The sequence below is a fragment of the Takifugu rubripes genome, chromosome 20 (assembly GCF_901000725.2).
Source record: "Takifugu rubripes chromosome 20, fTakRub1.2, whole genome shotgun sequence".
Lineage (NCBI taxonomy): Eukaryota > Metazoa > Chordata > Actinopteri > Tetraodontiformes > Tetraodontidae > Takifugu > Takifugu rubripes.
Genome location: NC_042304.1, coordinates 12,592,312 through 12,609,545, shown reverse-complemented (window position 1 = coordinate 12,609,545; position 17,234 = coordinate 12,592,312). Strand labels below are relative to the sequence as shown.

At 46.9% G+C, this 17,234-nt stretch overlaps 1 protein-coding gene across 3 annotated transcripts; it reads right to left on the bottom strand.

Moving 5' to 3' along the window:
- Nucleotides 1-2,885: 2,885 nt before the first annotated feature.
- dazap1 (DAZ associated protein 1) lies at nucleotides 2,886-16,856 on the bottom strand. Of its 3 annotated transcripts, none has more exons than XM_011614995.2 (12): nucleotides 16,713-16,856; nucleotides 15,643-15,683; nucleotides 14,302-14,468; nucleotides 13,883-13,948; nucleotides 13,191-13,295; nucleotides 12,949-12,997; nucleotides 10,555-10,637; nucleotides 8,104-8,251; nucleotides 7,986-8,018; nucleotides 7,372-7,542; nucleotides 6,739-6,903; nucleotides 2,886-3,787 (listed from the first exon to the last, which is right to left on the bottom strand). In XM_011614995.2, exons 1-12 carry the CDS (start codon nucleotides 16,742-16,744, stop codon nucleotides 3,615-3,617), a joined length of 1,233 nt encoding a protein of 410 aa, XP_011613297.1. In that variant the 5' UTR covers nucleotides 16,745-16,856; the 3' UTR covers nucleotides 2,886-3,614. The 3 variants fall into 3 exon arrangements, with proteins under 3 accessions (XP_011613297.1, XP_011613296.1, XP_011613298.1); XM_011614994.2 differs by having other exon boundaries at nucleotides 13,191-13,298; nucleotides 16,713-16,855; XM_011614996.2 differs by having other exon boundaries at nucleotides 7,372-7,521; nucleotides 13,191-13,298; nucleotides 16,713-16,855.
- Nucleotides 16,857-17,234: the final 378 nt, after the last annotated feature.

Below are 17,234 nucleotides of genomic sequence, written 5' to 3'. Positions count from 1 at the left end.
GCTGGTGCTGCTACCTTCAGAGTGTGCCCGGCCTGAGGTGATCTTATACAGATGGCAGGAATCCGTTTTTGATTCATTTGCTGTTCTGAAGAGAAAGTGGAGGCATTGTTGAGACCCAGACTGATCCAGCTGTCCCCGATCTCCTCATAGATGGTGGGTGGTGTCTCCCAGAGCGTCCAGACTCATTTGGCCTGCTGACATGCAGGAGGCGTCGCGGCCACCAGGGGGCGCTGTCGCCGCCGGTCCACGGCTGCCCAGGCAGGCAGACATGTGACCAGTGTTGGCAGGTCTCAGAGATTGGAGAAGGACTGACTACTGTCTCTTGTCCACCTGGTTCTTCTGATGGAGAGGAGCAGGTGAAGGCAGCAGGCAGTTCTGCATCCTCAGTGCTGAGAAACCTGATGGAGAAACAGCTGATGTTTGCTTAAAAAGCCCCTAAAGGACTGTGATGGGAACGGCACCAAAGAAGGTCTCACTCTAGCAACACTGTCACGATTTCTGCTGTTTTGAGGGATTCTTGCTGCTTCAATTAAAAAAAAAATCAATGTTATTAAACCAAACGGAACCGTTCTGATACAGAGTCACTTCAGATTGCTAAATTCGGCACTAATGTGTAATAACTGCTTAGCTATGAATAAAACAGCAAATGTAGCTTCAGCATGTTTTAAAACTGTACAAACTCAATAAAACCTGCGGTCATTCTGGAACTGAGGGATTATTGAGATGAGTAAGTTGCTGTTTATGTAACGTGATCGGACACAAAACATTGTGAAAGCTAAAAATACCTGCGTGTGTGTGTGTGCGTGTGTGTGTGTGTGTGTGTACCTGCACATGGATATCTGAAAACATCAACTCTTCTCTCCTCCAGAGCTGGAGACGTAGTTAGATGATGTGGACCTCGGACTCGTTCACACCCTCATACAGGATTTCCAGCGTCCTGCCACCGTCTGGCTCTGGACCAGAACCCAACCAGCAAGACCAGTTAAAAGCCAGCTGATACGCCATTTTAAAACCATTCCTGGTCAGTCTGGAGTCACGGAGGAGCTGGGGGCCACCATGACAAGTCAACAGAGCTCACCAGAGCCGGTTCAGGACATTGAACATAGAGGTGACGGAGCTGACCCGGTGATTTATTATGAAGTCATCAGAGACAGAAGCTGGTGATCTTCCTGACCTGGAATCCGTCCAGCACCGGTTTCCGGGACAGAACCAACGGGGTATTTTAGTGATTCTCGTTACCCAGCGGTCATGATCGGTGTGACCGCTGACGACACCAAAGACGAGCAGGACACAGTGGCAGCATAACGGGACGTTCCGTTCCACATCTACTGATCTACTGGTGCTCCCTGGATGTCAGATGAGCGTGAGAACAGCGGCAGGCTGGCGGCCTGACTCACCAGCCGCATCCACAGGTTACTCACGCGCGCACACACGCGCGCCGCCGCACAGCGTCGCTGGAAAGAAGCAACTGCGTCTGCGAGCAAATCAAACAGCCTCACGGCAGAAAATAGCACCTTCCAGGCGCCCTGGGGGGCCGCGGAGCAACCCTGATGTGTCCTGTCCCGGTGGTAGATGGGCGCGAGGACTGGCCGCGTCCTTCCTAATGAGCTGGGAGTCACGAGGAGGCGTCCCGAGGGGTCTCCCGGTGGCCGTCCCACGCGTGCTTCTCCACCTCCACCCCCACCTCCTCCACCTCGGTGCTGTCAGAGAGCTCCTCCACCCCCATCACGGGCGCCAGAGGGGCCCTGCTGCTGTGGGAGAGTCAGAAATAACTACAGTAAATCAGGGAGGGACCATCGGACACAACAATAATCGAGGCGGACGAGTTCAATAGGTCGAGCTGACGTCACGTCTTTTACTCAACCCAAAGGTAATTCTCCTCTCAGGACCGTTTACTGAGGTGGGGGCCTCGTTCGTGTCTCTGGGCTGCTTCCTCCTGGAGTTCCTCAGCCCCTCAGCTGGCAAATGTCACGGTTCCAGCTGCGCTCGCTCGCGTAGGGCGTGATTGAGCTCCATGACGTCTACGTTTGTGTCACCGTTGTGTTAAATGTTGCACAGTTGCACCACATTTTACTGGAGGCTGCAGCTCATTCTAGACAACCGCTCACTTTACCTTAAACTGAAATATTAAACAGGTTACAACAAGCCTTTAGCTTTGGTTAAACTTTTATAAAAAACAATATTTATTAAAAACAATAAGAAAATATACAAAACTGCCACTCAAATAGAAAGTGCTCAAATTAAATCATAAATGATAAATAAGATATACAAATAATATGGTGGGTGGGTTGATAATCTAGTTAATTGTGGATTCTTTTAACACTACAGGAACTAGCGCCTTTAATGTTTATGAAAAATTATGGAATCTTATTTTACTGAGAGCTAACAAATTAGCTTCCCAATAACAACAGACGGGACAGGTTAGCTAAACTTCCCAAAACAATTTTTCTATAAAGATTAATAAGATTTTTTTATCGTACACTTTGAGCACAACCACCGATAGTTTCCAGTTGTCGAAGACAAATCTGCATTAAAAACAACCGAGAGAATCTCAAAAATTACTTAGTACAACTTTATTGAGACCCACTAGCTTGATGCTAACAATAGCCTCCGTGATGAACTTTTGACCTTTAACCCCAATAAGACCTACCGGAATTACTAGGTCTGTTTATGACTTGGTAATCTAGTTCTGCTTTTGTTGGTAATAATTTATTTAAGACATTTATAACATTTAGGTTTGGCAAATTGTACATTTTGGATGATTGATGTGTTTATTATTGTAAAAATGTTCACGGGAAAAATAAATAGATAAAGAAGTTCTAACATAGAAGCATTCTGCTGCAGCAAAAAAAGCATTAAAAAAATCAGCATAAACATCCAGGACAAGCATTGTATCCATAAACATTTATTTATCGTTAATTTGTCCTTTTTATCTTTTTGCGCAAGTGCAAAAAATGCACTCAAAAGAGCCACCTGAGGGATGTCTACATCATTAAATAAAATAAAATAAAAACCAAAAAAACAAGCAGTGTACATTTATAGTACAAAATTCTTTTTTTTAAAAAATTGCACAGTTTGTGTATAATATATATTTGTAATCTCCATATTCAAACAAAGTTTAAAGGCTCAGAAAGTAAACAAAAATTCACCAAATGAAAAATAAAAACATTTTCCCTAGAATTTAAAGCTGAGGAAAATTGAGACCCTGTTCATTTGTGACCACCATAAATATACATATTTATACGTCTCTTTACATATAGTCTCTGTGCTAGTGTTTGACCACACAATCAAAATTATTGCAAAGTAGTTGAGATCTACTACAAAACACGGGGTCGGGGGTGGAAGATAAAAGCTTCTTTTTGCTGAATGTTGTTTTAAATTATGCATTAAAAAAAAAAAAAAAAAAAAAAAGGGTTTCTTTTCTCCCCAATTGAAGATCATCCCTGCTTTCATGAAGGTTCCTGTTTCACAAAATGTGCATTCAACATTCCCTTGGAACATTCCAGGATTCCGGTTTTTAAGCAGGAACACGCGTTTCCCTGACGACGACTTCTCTCTCTCTTTTTTTTTTGTAGCTTTTGTTAGTGAACTTTACATGCGGGCCCAGCGGCGGGTCAGCGTCGATACGGGTGGAACCCTTGTACGTTGTGGTTCTGCCCCCGGCCGAAGGCGGTGGCGACGGGCTGGGGGGCCGCGGCCGGCTGCGCCGTCGGGGTGCCGTAGGAGGCCGTCTGCTGGCTGGGGTCTGCGTAGCTGTGGCCGAAGGGTGTCAGGTCCTGCCCATACCCTGAGGAGACATCAAAGAGAGCTTGGAGATCAAAGCAACAGACGGGAAGAATCGACTCTTCGCTCACGTGGCTCCTTCCTCTTCTTTAGTTTACATTTAAAGTTACTGTTGTAACCCGGCTGTAGCCGAGGGACGATGATTATCCAGCAGGTTGTGGGTTCAATCCCAGCTCAGGCCTTTCTAGGTGCATTATTGGAGCCTATGAACTGCTCCTGCTCGTGTGTGTGTGTGTGTGTGTGTGTGTGTGTCCTGTTACTTGAGTCCAAATATTTAAACAGTGTCCTTCAGCCCGTTTAGTTTGACGCTGGACGGCACAAACGTCCACACGTGAGTCCAAAGGAAACGAGGCTGTGAACACAGGAGCGACATCATGCAGCAGCACTGTCGTTTTCCCCGGGTGAGGAAACATCGAGCGACAACGTGTCCGACAACAAAAAACAACAATAAAATTTGACTATTTAGGACGAAAAGACGGGAATCTGAAAACAGGAAAAGGGGTCAAAGTCAGAGGGTAAAACCCATTCGGACCTTAGAAACAGGAAATCTGAGGAACAGAAGAGCGCCAACGGAACCGCCCGACAGCAGGAACTGGGAGAAACATCCCATCATGTTCCCCTTTAAATCGTTTCTCTTTCTCGCCACTCACGCTACGATACAGACAGAGCGGGGGGGGGGGCAGCGGGGCCAACGGACTGCTGATGCATAGAGACAACTGGACCACGAACGCATCTTCGGACGGTTATATCATCCTCTCAGAACCAGCAAAACACAGGCGGGCAGAGGGGGAGAGGGCGGCGGCCCGCGCCCGCACCGGCGCACGCCCGGCACCGTGCACGTGTACATGCACGACGCCAAACATGGAGCAAAGGAAAAGAAGCGGGCTGCACCTCTTCACACACGACAGGGCCGAACAAGCGCTGCTTCGGTGGTGGTGGGAGGAGACGGTGCCGGCACCTACCTGCGCTATATCCTCCCTGCTCATCCTGACCATAACTGTGAGGAGGGCGCGTTGGGCCGGAGGCAGAAGGGTCCTGAGGGTAGGTACCCAGGCCTATCAGGGAGATGAGGACACCAGGTTGGCTGAACCCAGACACTGCTGCCCTTCTAACCCCCTTATAGACTTTATAGGTGCACAGTTATGACAGAGGCGCCATGTCTCTGCTTCCTCAAATTAAAAGTGCCAAACCAAGCTAGCAGGTCTGATTTAGGAGGGAAAAAAAAGAAAAATCAGGCTCGAGCGGTCTCCTGAAAATGATGTGTAATGTCTTCCACTCCGCTAAACTCTGTTTTATTCTTCCACAATCGAAGTGGAATAAAGTTAAATGTGCACAGTGGAGAGGCAGCAGCACCACAGCTCTGCTCAGATGCTCCTCTGAATAAGATTCATTAGCGTTAACAGACTGATTGGACATCTGAAATGCTGACTAACCCACTGGTTTAATAAGTTTAACCTTTAAGTTTGACCTTTAAGTTACATGTTTATCTCCATGCAAATATGGACGTCAAATCAACCCAAACCTGCTTTATTCACCGAGCAACAGCGAGTCTCACAGTGAAAATGGCGTCTCTCTGCAGGTGTCCAAGTGTCCCTCTACAACTGTCCCCGTGTCTTTCTGCAACTGTCCTGTGTCTCTCTGCAGGTGTCCAAGTGTCCCTCTACAACTGTCCCCATGTCTCTCTGCAACTGTCCTGTGTCTCTCTGCAGGTGTCCAAGTGTCCCTCTACAACTGTCCCCGTGTCTCTCTGCAACTGTCCTGTGTCTCTCTGCAACTGTCCTGTGTCTCTCTGCAGGTGTCCCCATTGTCTGTCACAGTTCATGTCTCAGTCTGAAGGGTCTTGGACATTTTTAGGAAGCAGACAAAATGAAAGAAGCTGAAGCTGGATGGGGGAGACGCACAGGCAGAAAACACTGAAGAAGACGAGCACCTGTCCTGTCCAACAGTCACATGGATGACTTTAGACGTGGGTCCAGCAGCAGGACACAAAGGACAACACTGTAGCGTCTGAATGAACACTGAAGGGACTCAGGTTCCTGGTCCAGGAGCTGTTTACTTTAAGGCCCTCTGGGCTGTACCAACATGAAGAGGGGGGACATTTAGAGCTTATTAATAGGCATCTCCAAAATGACTGTAAATATTGTCTCACATCATTTATTGATTGGTAAAGGAGGGTGAGCTCTTCCTTTCTGACCCCTACAGCCTCTTCCTGGAGAGTTATCCCTGAAACGCGCCGCTAACATCACATTGCCATTCTAGTTTCCCCCCCGGCCGTACGACCTGTAACGAGCTGCACAACTCTCTTATGTGTTGCTTTATCAGGCTGAATTCTAACCGGAGCTGTCAGACTAAACGCAGCGGGTATTTATAAGCCGTCCTGAGAATAAATGGGCCCATTTCAGTTGCTTTATGCATTTCCAAGAGAGAAACATGCAAAGATCTTTACGTTACAGCTGCGTGATTTCAGTGATTTCCTTCTATGGGTGCTATGCTAATGCTACCACGCTAGTACATTTACATGGTGAAAAACTCAGACGTCAGAGGGGTCAGTGACAGCGAAGAGGAGGAGGAGGAGGAGGAGGGAACCAAGTCAAAGGTCTGAGACAATAGAGAGAAGAAGACACCGCGCTACTAGTCCATTACTAACGCGAAAAAATGTAATTAAAAGCATTACGAGGCAGGGTGACTTAATTCAAACACGCCAGCATGCGCCAATAGTGCTAATCAATACAAAAGAGTGAGACAGAACAGAGAACCTCAGCACCACGTTCATGGCAGCGCTTTACAGAAGCAAGAAGCATGTTCGCGTGAGCAGCTTTACCTACTGAATTCTACGTGCACGTGCACCTAAATAAGCCGTTGTTGCATCTAGTAAACCGGCAAAGTCGATGGGTGGGGCCAGCGGTAAACTCAAAAGAAGAGGGGAGAGAGAAAACTAAAAAATGCTTCTCTTACCGTACTGGCTATAAGGAAAGTCAGGCTGCCCCGCGGGAGCTTTGCTCAAGTCCTGAGTTGGAGTGGTGGCCGGGGCGAAGCCAAGAGGAGCGCTCCCTGGAGTGGTGGGCGGAGGAGGGACCTGTGGAGCATACTGGTCTGCTGGGGAGGTACCGAAACTGTAGCCTGTTAGAGATTAATACGGTAGCAACCTTTGAGAAGACGTGTTGTGAATGATAAACAGGCGATTACGTGCATGCAGAGCCATCCAAACATTTACACGCGTGAAGCTGCAGAATTAAAAACAAACGCAGATCCGAGTGTCAGCTGCCGCTATTTGATCTGCACTTTTCACCCGGCTGCTGCGGACATGTTTGTTATCAGCCGGCAGGTTTGAAGGGGAGGATCTATCAATCTCCGCTCAAAGTTTTTCAGGAACATATGACGAATCAGCGGGTGTCTGAGTCATGCTGACATCTGTGATAAGGATGGGGGGGGGGGGGGTTCCTCCCCGAAAAGCTGCCTGGATAATCAGATTCACGGTGAAACTGTTTAACTGGTTACGCCGGCAGCCAAAGGGGATGAGCAGCGAAGCCGTTCGCCCTTCTCATTCACATGGAAACAAGGCTGGTGCAGGTTCATGGAGCCACTGACCGAACTGAGGTGCTGTGCTGTAGCCCTGCTGAGGGTAGCCCTGAGGTGCAGTGAAGCCGCCGGCCGGGGTCGTGACCAGGAATGCACTAAAAGGTGATGGAGGCTGTGTGGGGGTCCCGCGACCCGCTGACAACGGAGGCCCGTACCCGCCTGCTCCAACACACAACAGATCTATTCAAACGAAACGTTTTTAAGTGCACACCAACAACACTGATACGTCACATTGGCAGGAAAATGAAACACAAGAGGAGCTGAGCTTTATCTGCCGGGACCTGCAACGGTCTGGAGGGGCTACAGTATCTCTGGGACAGAAACAGAAAAGACGAGAGCGCGGGGCTGACGCTGCGTTTCTGGTCCACCCAGAGATGGAGATATGAGACTGAGCCGGACCAACAGCAGAAGGGGGCTGGAATCTATTCAAGGCTACCATCTGTCTCGAGCAAATTATCAGCAGCCTCAGCCGTTATGGAACAGTGATGTCATGTGCTTATTCCTATTGGTCAAACAGAGTGGAATACCCAAGCATGTCACAGGAACAGAAATCACTGTACAATGAATCCATAACGGGCCACAGAGACCAGAAGGGGAATTTCATGAGGAGGTGGAACGCTCACCTATAGGCTGGCCGGTAGTCGACACCCACACTCCTTTAGGGAGACAGAAAAGAGAATGAACGGGACACACGGGGCACCTGAGGTGTGGAACCATCTCAGAAATCAGTTCACTACTCACCCTGTGGTCCGTAAGGCTGCTGCCAGCCCTGCGCAGGCTGCGTGGTCCAACCGTTAGCTGCCGTCAAGATGCCCCTGGGCGCCCACTGACCAGGGCCAAGCTGGCCAGGAGCTTTGCTGTCACGAGGTTCGGCCTTCTTCACTTCCACCTGGACAAACGGACAAGCGGAGCACATTTGGCAACACCGGTAAAAAGTCGATGAAATTCCTCACCTAGTCAGCCCTGTCTTAACACTGGGGGTTTAATCTTAAATTACTGGGCCAGTCTCAAATGTTTTAACTCATATTAATGCTTTACTATCTTAATATTACGGTGTATCAAAGGAGGGGGATGTGTCTCAGGTACCGAGCAGGAATTTCTTACAAATGTATCAAATTTTCAATTCATTTTTTTTTTTTTTTTTACCTCTTTTTGTACCTGAGAAACATTGATTATATTTTTAAGACATTGGCCTACGTACGATAAAGACATCTATTGGAAGGTCTTGACTTACCTTTCTCCAGCTAACGCTTATAAAGAATTACATTTTTTTTATTGTGTTTGGTGGAACTTTTAGGGGTAAATGAGTGTACAAGTATTTATTTCAGTTCTAACAGAAAATTTAAAGGTAAACATGCAGGTACGATAAGAGAACTAGACTTTTTTTTTCTCTCCAGGAAATTCAAGTCGAATCTTCATACTGTGTCATAGGTGAGAAAATGGTTTGATCTCTTGACATCATTGAGGATTCCTGCTGGAGGATACGTCTTCACGCGCCATCAGCCCGACCAGTGAAATGGTAACCGACTTTATCTCGAATACTTCCACGTTAATACTAACGAACACACGTCTCAAAGCTCTTCCAGCTCTCAGCTTTACACTGTAAAGTAAAGTTGTCCCAGTAAAAGTGTCCTTTCTGTAACTAGGGAACGCTACCAGCCGTTAACCAGAGCACAGAATCAGGCTGAGACTAAGGAGGAGCCAACCAGAAATAGACTGAAAGGTTGAGTTATTGGGGTCACCTTGCAGGAGGAAAGCGAATCAAAAATTCCTCCTTGCTTTAAGGTGTTGCCACCTTCCACAGCCTCCCCTCTTCCTTCTCTGTCGACCTAATTACATGCACATGTTTCCGGCGGAGGGCTCGCCGCCGCCGCCGCCGGCTACCTGAGCGCTTTTCCCCCTGGGCATCACACCTGCGAGTGATAGATACCGTGACTTCTGCACGGTCCCCAGCAGCAGAACGGGGATTTGCTCCACAGTTTGATGTGCTCCAATTTCTAATTTGGTAGCTCACATCTCCCAACCTCCCACAAGGACCAGCGTAAGGTAATGTCAAATCAAGAACAATGGACTAGATCCACGTTTGATTCCTGCTGGAAACCAGGACAACGTCGACCTCACCCAAGATCACACAGGTTGGATTTGTAATGCAACTCGGTGACATTTAAGGAATGAGTTGATTGATTGATTATCACTGATTAGCGTGAAGATTAAGGGGGGGAAATGAAAGTATGACAAGGATAAAACTAACAAATCCCAAAAAAGGAGACATTCCTCTATTTGGATTTCCCTGTGGAGTTGATTAAAAGCGGCTAATTAAACCACCTCTATTGGGAAAAGGGAGGTTATTAATGGCAAAAGAGCTCCAAAAGTGCATTAATGTGAGTGAATCCTTCAGATAAGCTACAGTTTGACTATTTCTTAATGGCCTTGGTGGGGAGGAGGGCCAGCGTCCTCCACACCGACTCTCTACTCTGTTTTCTCTGTGTGCAGTAAACCCTCAACCATCTGGCATCCACTGAGATAAAACAAACAGGAGCGAGTGTCATGCAAATATTACTGCAGGCTCGCGTCTCACTCATCCTCAGCAGTATTTGAGAGCGCCGCCATTTGTGGTGGAGACAGAAACACAGTATGAAGATTCTCGACTGGTCACTGAGTTTAGCTTTTTTTTCTTAAATTTTAAAAAGAAGGGAAAAAAAACCATGTTGACATGTAAGTGACCTGCCAACAGAATATCAGAAAACAAAAAACAAACAAAGGAACAGAATCGATTGGACCGGTCCTTCGGGTGCTTTGAAGTCAGCCATATTTTTAAAGATTGTTTTAGTGAGGGTTTTTTTTTTTTTTTTTTTTTAGGAACAAAATGGAAATTTAGGCAAATTCAGTCGGATGTCAGACATCCCAAAGGAGTGGTCGATGGAAACAAAGCCTTGGGCGACAATAAAAACTGCAATATGACAGCACTGGAAGAGATCAGTGTGATTCGGAAAGCCAGAATCAACAAGAATGGTGGTGTTGAGAGCCAACTGTGACACAGAATTAGGGATTTTCATTGAGTTGTGTTATTTTAGACGTAAGTGTATTTATTAGAACGCTGCAGGTACTTATCAGAAACTGATAAAGCAGCGTCACCTCGTCACCCAAGCCTCCGTTTGATCTTATGGGTAAAATAAAACTACAACTACACACTTTTTTGCCCATGATGTCGTGAAAATGCATGTTGACAGCCTGGTCCACTGATTGTTCGGCCTCGAAAGTAATAAATCCAAAACCTAGCCAACGACCAAGAGTGAATCAAGGTAGCAGGGGGAGGGGGGGGGTTGTGACAACACAAGATGAAGAACAGTATCGGGCTTCAGCAGAGTGAGGGTCTGTCGAGACCGAGCGAGGGTTCGGATGATGTCGCACGCTTACAGAACGCCACAAACCAAGACTGAATTTAAACACGCTGGAGGAGACCGCGTGCACCTGGACACAGTCGCCGTTTTCATGGTTAAGCAAAGGTTCTAGGTTCTAACGTTTAGTGACGAGCAGCTCCCAGTTGACGCTCGATGCCCTTTCATCCAAACCCCACCTCGATCCGCCCCCTCGGTACATCGCTGTGGAGCAGCAGCCATAGTAAATGCATCACAAAAATATGAGGAAACACAAATTGTAGAATGGCTTCTGCTTCCTCCAAGCTTCCCCAAATTCAACATTTCACTTTTGAGTCAGCCGGATAAGCCTTAAATGCCACAATTAAATTCTTGCTCACGGTGGCAGCACAAAGATATGGGCCGTAAAGGAGCTGGAAAGTGGCGCACAGGTGACTCTCGTGTTTTCAAACGGGGGATAGACAAAGCTCAAGGTTAGTAGTCCGGCTGCTCGGCCAACTTCTTCCGCTAGTCCGAAAAGGAAGTTTTGAGGGAGTTTGCAGCTCGGCCGTGATCCATTTTCAACTTGATTAACTTTCTGCTGCGGCAGAATGAGGTTGTGTGCACGACTCCACTCGGGGACCTAACCTCAATCCAATTTAACATCCTGCAGACAACTGAGGTTTTTGGGCGCCCTTGTCGTGTGCCAGCCCACCCAGCGCCTGGTGCCGCACGGCTATTTATAACGTCAGTCAATGACCCATCTTTCATCTGAAGCGAGGTTGACACAGTTGGTTAAACTCAAGTTAGGCCACTAAATTGTTCAAGGTTACAGCAAATTAAATAGCTGAGAACAGGAGTAGATGGTTTAAATTGACCGTGTGGACGAAACAACAGAGTAATTGTGAGGTTAACGAGGATTACACTGTAATGTTTGCGTAACCCTATGGGGATATAATGGGATGCAAGTCCCATTTGCTCGACTACGTAATAACTTTGCAGCTTTGTCTAAACCCCATTTTGTGTACGTGAGCTAATTGGAGTGATTGTATTGGGCCTGTATCTTTGTGCTTCTAATCAATGCACAGTAACCTAAAGGAGAAAAGACAAATCTTAAGAGACACTGTTAATCACATTCAAACCATTGACAAGCAGAAGGGGACAGAAGAAAGAAAAATAGAAAGGGCTTACTTACAAAATACTTAAACTTCTACATATGGGAAAACACATACTAGGCCATTTAAGATACAGATATCAGTCATGTCTAAGTCAAGGTAAATAAAACTTATTGCTTAAGATCAAATGGGTTTAGTAACAGAAATGATTTGGTACCATTAAGGACTATGGTTGGTACTAGAACATCATGATAAGTCCAATGACAAACTATTCTGGTTTCTCCCAACAGAAGATGAAAGTGGGGGTCCGAAGGGGGTGTAATGATGCATGTGGCGCTGCCTCAATGTCATGTATGACGGAAAAACTGGCTGCAAATGTAACTCAGGGGAGGGTCTGACACCGACGGCGTGAGCAGCAGCTGTGGTTCCCGTCCAGACGGTCCACGCTAGTGTCACCCCCCCCGTCACACTCAGGATTGGCTGGTTAATCGTCTGTGGGATCTAAAGATCTGCCACTTCTGCCCGGAAACAGGCTCAAAAGACCAGAGATGGGAAATTATGCATGGAAAACAGGTTGTAGATGCGCCTATTGTTGGAGAGATAACACTCACCTCCATCCTTTAGGTTGGAAGCAGGGGAAACGCTTCCCGTCAGCGCTCAACATGCACTCATTCTGTCCTGTGTGTTCTGATAAAGTAGCGTCCTTTCGCTAACCTGCTTTCTCTTCCCTTCAAGTTTCACTTTGTCCACCAGACATTTTGGTTTTTAATCGTTCTACGGTGGAGATGCAGTCAGAGGGACGCGTGACCTTCAGATAAAGGTCAGACACCAAAGGTAAAGGTACGCTACGCTGCAAACATTCACACTAATTTCATCAGCAAGAACAAACGGAATAAATTAAGTCACTTAATAAGACAATATCCACTTTAATGTGTCTTCTCTGGGTTCAGAAATGTGGGTATTGTGATGATGTTGTTGACTTCAGATCTTGTGGGGATTTTTTTCTGTCATTATCTCTACTCATTTTCCTCTTTGGGCCAGAATAGTTTGTCATGAGATTTTTTAAATGGTAAGGTATGGAAGAGAGAGGGGAAACAAACGGGATCGGCTTTTACCTCGGGGCCTCTGCTTCTCCGCATCATAGATCATTACCACCTCTGTGACCTTGAATGGGACAAAGGGAAACGGTGGCTCCATTTAGAAAATCAAACAGGGTCTGTTCGCCATTGAATTCAATACTTTGTAGGGAACAACGACAAGAAAAGGGTCTTTGATTGGCTAAAGAAGAATTTTAATAAAAGGCAAACTAATTCAAATCGGTGTGAATGACAATATGAGTTAATTACACAATACTCACCGCTCCGAATCTATTGAAATAGTCCCTGAGTTCAGGCTCGCCGCAGTTATGGGGGATTCCACCTACAAATATCTTCTTAGACTTATTGCTATCGGCTTTGCTGCCCTTCTGAAAGAAAACAGGGAGTGTATGGATTTCAATGTCTATTTGAGGATTGGCTCTGGGAAGGGAGCAGTTAGCCATCATCTACTCAGACAGTGCAGAAGAAATTAGGTTCTCCGCTTGCTCTGGGGTATATTTCTTAACATGTCATGTCAGTGCAAACACTAGTCCCCACAGATCGGAGAGCATGGATTTCTCCGACTCTCAACCACCGAGCGTTTCTCCCTCACTGCGCCTCCTCGCATCCGAGCTGTAATTGCTGGGGGTTCGTAATGACAATGACGGCTTTAATAATTAATTTTTCTGCTTTGTTAGTCAAACACGCACCAGCAGAGACACGACAGTCTGGCAAAGAGGTCTCAGCGGGAGGCCGAGAACCTTCATGTAATGTTCTCACACGTTCCTGTTCGCTGCCCGTTATGTTGTGAGATCTACATGCAAAAGGCGCATCTATACGACCACCATTAATCCTAATAATCCACTTAAAGTCTGGGTTGTCTCGCGTCCCTGAGGGGAGAGGATGAGCGGACCTCTTCCCCTGCCGAAACACCAAATCTAGGTTGGGGAGTGAGGAATTCAGATTCTCTTACCCAGCCCTCCTTGGTTCGAGACTTTTCGGGCTGCATTCCTCTGGGAGTACATGGCTTCGGGTCAATCTGGCATCACAGAAACACAACAATGTTCAGCAAAAAGGCACCTTGAGAGGTGCTTCCCTGCATCTCATCAATTCCATTACATCATAGATTCAACTGCCACTTTTGCTCATTTAACTCCGAGCAGGTAAATCTTGTTGGACGAGCGGATGCGCGTCGAGCCGATGGAAACCTGTGTTTGCTGTGGAAGAACAGCTCAGTGAAACAGAACAACTCAACATCTCCTTGAACAAGCTCCGAACACGCAGACCTGCAAAATAAGGGAAAGGGTTTCTCCACGCCGGCTGGAACAAAAGGCCGCCGATCGCTCCGTCGATTCAACTACTTTATCTCCTCCTTTGATTTAAAATACTCACATTTCTTCCGTCGAGATTGTGTGGCTTTGTCTCCAGCACCGTCCGCACACAATTGGGGTCTTTGAATTTGACAAAGCCAAAGCCTCTCGACTGATTCGTAGTTTTGTCCTTCATGATGACACAATCCACCACTTCCCCATACTGCGAGAAATAGTTCCTCAGCGTCTCTGAGCGATAAAGAAACAAAATAAGGGCCGGAATTATTTATCAAAGCGCACAAAACCGTGCAGAAAAAGGCCAACGTGAGACAACTGCAAACGCAACGACCGATTTTTCTGCCTTACAAAAAGAAAAACACATTAAGACGCCAAGGGAAATAGACAACAGCGGCCTGGCCTCGCGCCACTCTGTGTTGGGTTTATGGTTATTTATTGATAAAAGGATAACGAGCGGCTTTAATTCCAGGAAACACCCACTGACGCCAGACATACAGGTCTGGACTCATGAGGAGTTGCTGCGTAGCACGACTGTAGCAGCTCTTCACGTCCCCTGAAGCCTCGAGGCATCGCCGGGGAGACGCGTTAGACGCAGCGATGTTCACCGTTTTGAGGCAAAGCCGAACACTTGTTCAGTTACACAACATGTTGAGTTACACAACACGAGTCAGTAACCTGTTAAATACACACTAGAGCGTCTCTGGGCCGAGACAGCGGCAACGCGTCGGCCACAGGGTGAATCAGGCACAGCGAACACCAGATACAGCTTTGTGATCAGCACACTTTAGCGTCTCAGCAGGTTTAACACAGTCACATTGCATGATAAAAGGAAAAAAAACAGGCATTTTGTGTTAGTTTGTAAATATTCCAGATAGACATAATGTAAAATCTAATGCCCACATCGTGTTGTATTGGTATTTAAGGCTTAATTTGGATATTATCGACAATTCTTGGTATTTGTAGATGGAATGGAGCCGTGCTAAAGCAGAAATCTCTCTATGTTACACCAAAATAATACAACTACCCTTATTACTGATGCAAGTGTGCCGTTCAGCAAACTCCATCACCACTGAATGGCACAGAGAAGTCTTCAGTTAAAAAATAGCACATCCAAATAATCACAGTTTGTGATCCCAAAATATCTGCACAACTTTTAAACAAGACCAGCGTTAATCGCAAACGTGTTACACCCACATTAATAACAATTTTCGCTGGCAGACGCCTTGTAAAAGCTGTGTAAAATGGTGCACGGGTGCCAAACACAGGAGACCACACCGACAAATGATACAGTATTTACCTGATAAACACGGTTAGTGTTTATATTTACCCTCCAACTAGATTATAGTGCCACAATAAACTCCCACTGTCAATAAAACCAGCTTGTGCATGAAGGAAGTGGCCTCACCTTGGGTAGTACTCCAGTCCAATCCACCCACAAAAAGTTTCCTGGAAGATTAGAAATATTAGCATCAGGTCAGAAATTCCTTGTTTACTTCAGGAAATTATAAACCATTGCAAATCCTGAGAGAACTTCACATGCACACGACGTGGTGGAGGAACACTTCCGTGCTCTCCCAAACAGCTGTTTGGGGAGATTGAAGCAAGCTTCGGCTAACTAAACACCAAAGTGCACATTTGCAACGCAACTTGCAGCGGTGCGGCCGCTGAACTGGGCGAAAATGTCTATTTTACGGAATGTGATGAACTTTTGCCTTGGTCGACGGCGTCTTTGGCTCCTGGAATCCCGCATTCGGTGCAGAAATAATGGTCTTTTTATGTACCTCTTGCCACGTAAGTTGCCCCGGGACGGAGCCATGGCGTGTAGCAATGCTAATACCGCTCTCAGCTGGCGAAAGTGACTCCAAAGGCTGCAGCAGCGGGTCCACAGCCGGCTTCAGCCGCACCGACGCCGGGACCGTGTCCAGGGGAGCGCAGGCGGAGCTGCCGCCGCAGACTCCGGCGCTCGCTGCAGCGGCACCAACTTAAAGCGGCGCTCATCCCGAACACACCGAGGTTAAGCGTGTGTGCGGGACAGCTGTGGCAGAAGAGGGCGACTGGTCGCTGCCGACGAGGATGCTCCGATCGTCGGCAGTGCCCGCTAAATGTCCTCGCACTGACGAAGTCGAGAGACTTTCGCTTCGCTGGCGAGCGCTAGCTAGGCTAGCCCGGCTGCTCCGAGCTAACAGAAAACAGTGGTCAAATAAGTACTTATACTTTCACGTGTTCGCTCTACACAATATCTCCACTAAGACCTGGTCAATTATGACGACAACCGGCTGACTTTGACGAATACTTTCACTTTTTCCATCTTTTCTCAAGCTAGCGATCTCGCCAAGTTACTATAGCTACCATAGCATGCTAGCTAACGCTAACTGTCAAATGACAGCTTGACAAGACGACGCGCTATCGATAAGTTCCGACCCGGGTGTTCTCCTCATGCGGCCGCAGCGGACGGGTTTGCTGGTGGAATCTTACCCGACTTCATCTCCGACTAAGTTGTTATTCATTTCCGAGGCTAAGGCGGGGGGCTGCAGGAGCTGTGACCGGCTTATTGCTTCAGCGCTGCCCCTCTCAGACTGAGAGAAGAGGAAGGTCACTCCGCTTTTTGGTTCAAACTGTTCTGCGCAATGACGACGCTGCGGGGGGCAGCGGCCTTAAAGGAACATTACACCCGATTCAGCGCATAATCCCACTCTTATTTTCATCCACACGTGGACTCTGAATACGACAAGTTCAGTGGGAGTTTCCACAACATATACCAATGCCACAAACTAGCTGCGTAAATGCATGTAAAGAAATTAAATGTGTCTCGAAATGCGTGTAAAACACATGCACGCACGCACTTACACAGCAGGATATTTCACCAAACAGCGGGGGTGTCGTTTCATTTTGAGGATGGTTTGTGTCTAAATTAGATAAATAAAGGTTTATGAATGCAAACTATAACGGGACATTAATGTATTGAAGACTTTGACCACAATCGACAGGTCAGAGATA